This window comes from Plectropomus leopardus, unplaced genomic scaffold (assembly GCF_008729295.1).
Source record: "Plectropomus leopardus isolate mb unplaced genomic scaffold, YSFRI_Pleo_2.0 unplaced_scaffold15344, whole genome shotgun sequence".
In the NCBI taxonomy this organism is placed as follows: domain Eukaryota; kingdom Metazoa; phylum Chordata; class Actinopteri; order Perciformes; family Serranidae; genus Plectropomus; species Plectropomus leopardus.
Genome location: NW_024616439.1, coordinates 1 through 2,013, shown reverse-complemented (window position 1 = coordinate 2,013; position 2,013 = coordinate 1). Strand labels below are relative to the sequence as shown.

The 2,013-nt window shown below is 40.8% G+C and overlaps 1 protein-coding gene across 1 annotated transcript; it reads right to left on the bottom strand.

Annotated features, from left to right (window-relative positions):
* Window positions 1-9: 9 nt before the first annotated feature.
* Window positions 10-1,824, bottom strand: LOC121964354 (uncharacterized oxidoreductase YtbE-like; the record flags this gene model as incomplete). The annotated part of the gene is made up of 3 exons (XM_042514565.1): window positions 1,534-1,824; window positions 401-546; window positions 10-129 (listed from the first exon to the last, which is right to left on the bottom strand). Coding segments are annotated over exons 1-3 (514 nt in total), but the record flags the coding sequence as incomplete, so codon positions are not given.
* Between the last annotated feature and the right edge of the window lie 189 nt (window positions 1,825-2,013).

The following is a 2,013-nucleotide window of genomic DNA, read 5'->3' as shown; positions in this document are numbered from 1 at the left end:
CAGGAGTGATTTTGCAGCTCTGCATCAGTTCTCTCATGTGTGCTGGTGTGTAGTTGGACACTCCTATGGCCTTCAGCTTCCCCTGGGCATGCAGCTCCTCCAGTGTGGCCCAACTCTGAGCTCGGTTGCCTGGGATCAAATATTTATTAGCACCTCATCATCAGTGTCACTCAACTACAACTCCATTATGGAGGAGGAGAAGAAGAAGAAGAAGAAGAAGAAGACAGCTTGAATGTTATCTCTTTATTAGTGGAGCTTTTATTTATTAAACACTTGATCCACATGGCTAAAGCAGAGTGAAATGCTTTGCATTTGTATTTCACATCAAGGTTATACAGTTATGTTTTCAGTTATATTTTGGTACATGAAGGAAAACACCGACTTAATCTGACTTCTTTACCTGGGTTGTGTTGGTCAGCTACTACCAGACCTTGTGTGCCAGGCCAGTGGATCAGGTAGAGGTCAATGTAACCCAAGTCCAGCTGAGACAGGCTGTGGAGGACTCCTTCCATGGCTCTCTCTCCCTGATCCTTCGGGCCCAGCTTACTGCAGGGAGAAGAGAGGGAGCGGTATTAAGAAATGTGGGCCTCTGAGAGTTAAACATGACTGAGCCTATGCTGCGTTCTTGGAAGTTGAAATATTCTGACCTCCTACTAGAAAAAGTACAATGGATCACCACTCAAAGTAGGAGGTCCTACTTCTGAACTCAGTGAAATCCATGTTCCCCTGACTTCGGCGGGCTGACGTCACATAACAATGGCAGCATCCATGGAAGCCATGGAGGCGCACATTGGTAAGAGAAATGGCAAGAAATCAACTAAAAGGCAATGTAAAGGATATTTTCATGTATTTAATTTTTCAAAATACATCTACTATCATATGATTAAACCTGTTTTTCATGTAAATTGATGTCAAAATATATCAATCTCTGAACTTGATCTTCTCTGCACAAAAGTTAATCTGTAAAGCAGTGAAAAATTAAAAATGTCAAAAAACTAAAAGTAGAATGGCTACAGAAATACCGGTTCCTCACAGTCTTGTTTTGTTTGGGGTTTTTTTTACATTTGGTGTTGTGCACCTGGAACACTTGGAAGTCAGAGGTTGGAAGTTTCAACTGGGAAATACTGACCTCTGACTTTGAACGGAGCACAGTATTAGTACTTAGCTTAGTAGTTGGCTCCATAAGGTCCATAAAACTATGGGATGTAGATGGCAAAGCCAGTATAGGCATGTACTTTTCATTTGACTCAGCTACAACAATCAACTAAAGAAAACATTTAAAGTAAATTACAAAGACAATACCTAGTTTGACATCACATAACAAATATTCCGGCTGCATTCAAGATGCAGGTTTATAAAATTGCTGGGACAAAAGCCTCTGTTTTATGTATGATTATACCATAAAGGACCTTTAGATGCTAAAATGCTGTGTTACATTACATGACATCAGCTAACATTTATTTATCTGACGCTTTAATCCAAAATGACTTACAATAAATGCATTAAACCATGTGGGAACAACATATATATCACCTGGTGATGAATACATCCTCTCGGGTTAAGCCATGTTTGGGCAGGAGCTCCTTCAGGGCACGGCCCAGGTCAGCTTCATTCCGGTAGACGGCTGCACTGTCAAAGGACCGATAACCTGCAGCCAGTGCTGCGTCCACAGCCTGGTAGATATTTCCAGAACCCACCAGCCTGTAGGTCCCCAAACCCAGGATTGGCATCTGAACTCCATTATTTAGGAGGACAGATGGGGTAGTGGAGGAGGAGGACATCTGATCTGAAGGCACTTATCTTCTTTGTAGCTTGGTTGAACTATTTGTTCTAATACTGTAAAAGAGAGGGAGAGTTGAGTGAGAAAACATGGGGGAAAGAGGGCAATGAGCAACTTAACAGAAAATTACCCAGAATAAGCAAGAAATTATTAAGACACAAAAAAATGTTCTGAAGATAAAAAAAAAGAAAAAAGGTAATATTGATAGGTTATTATTAGTGGTCATAGTAATA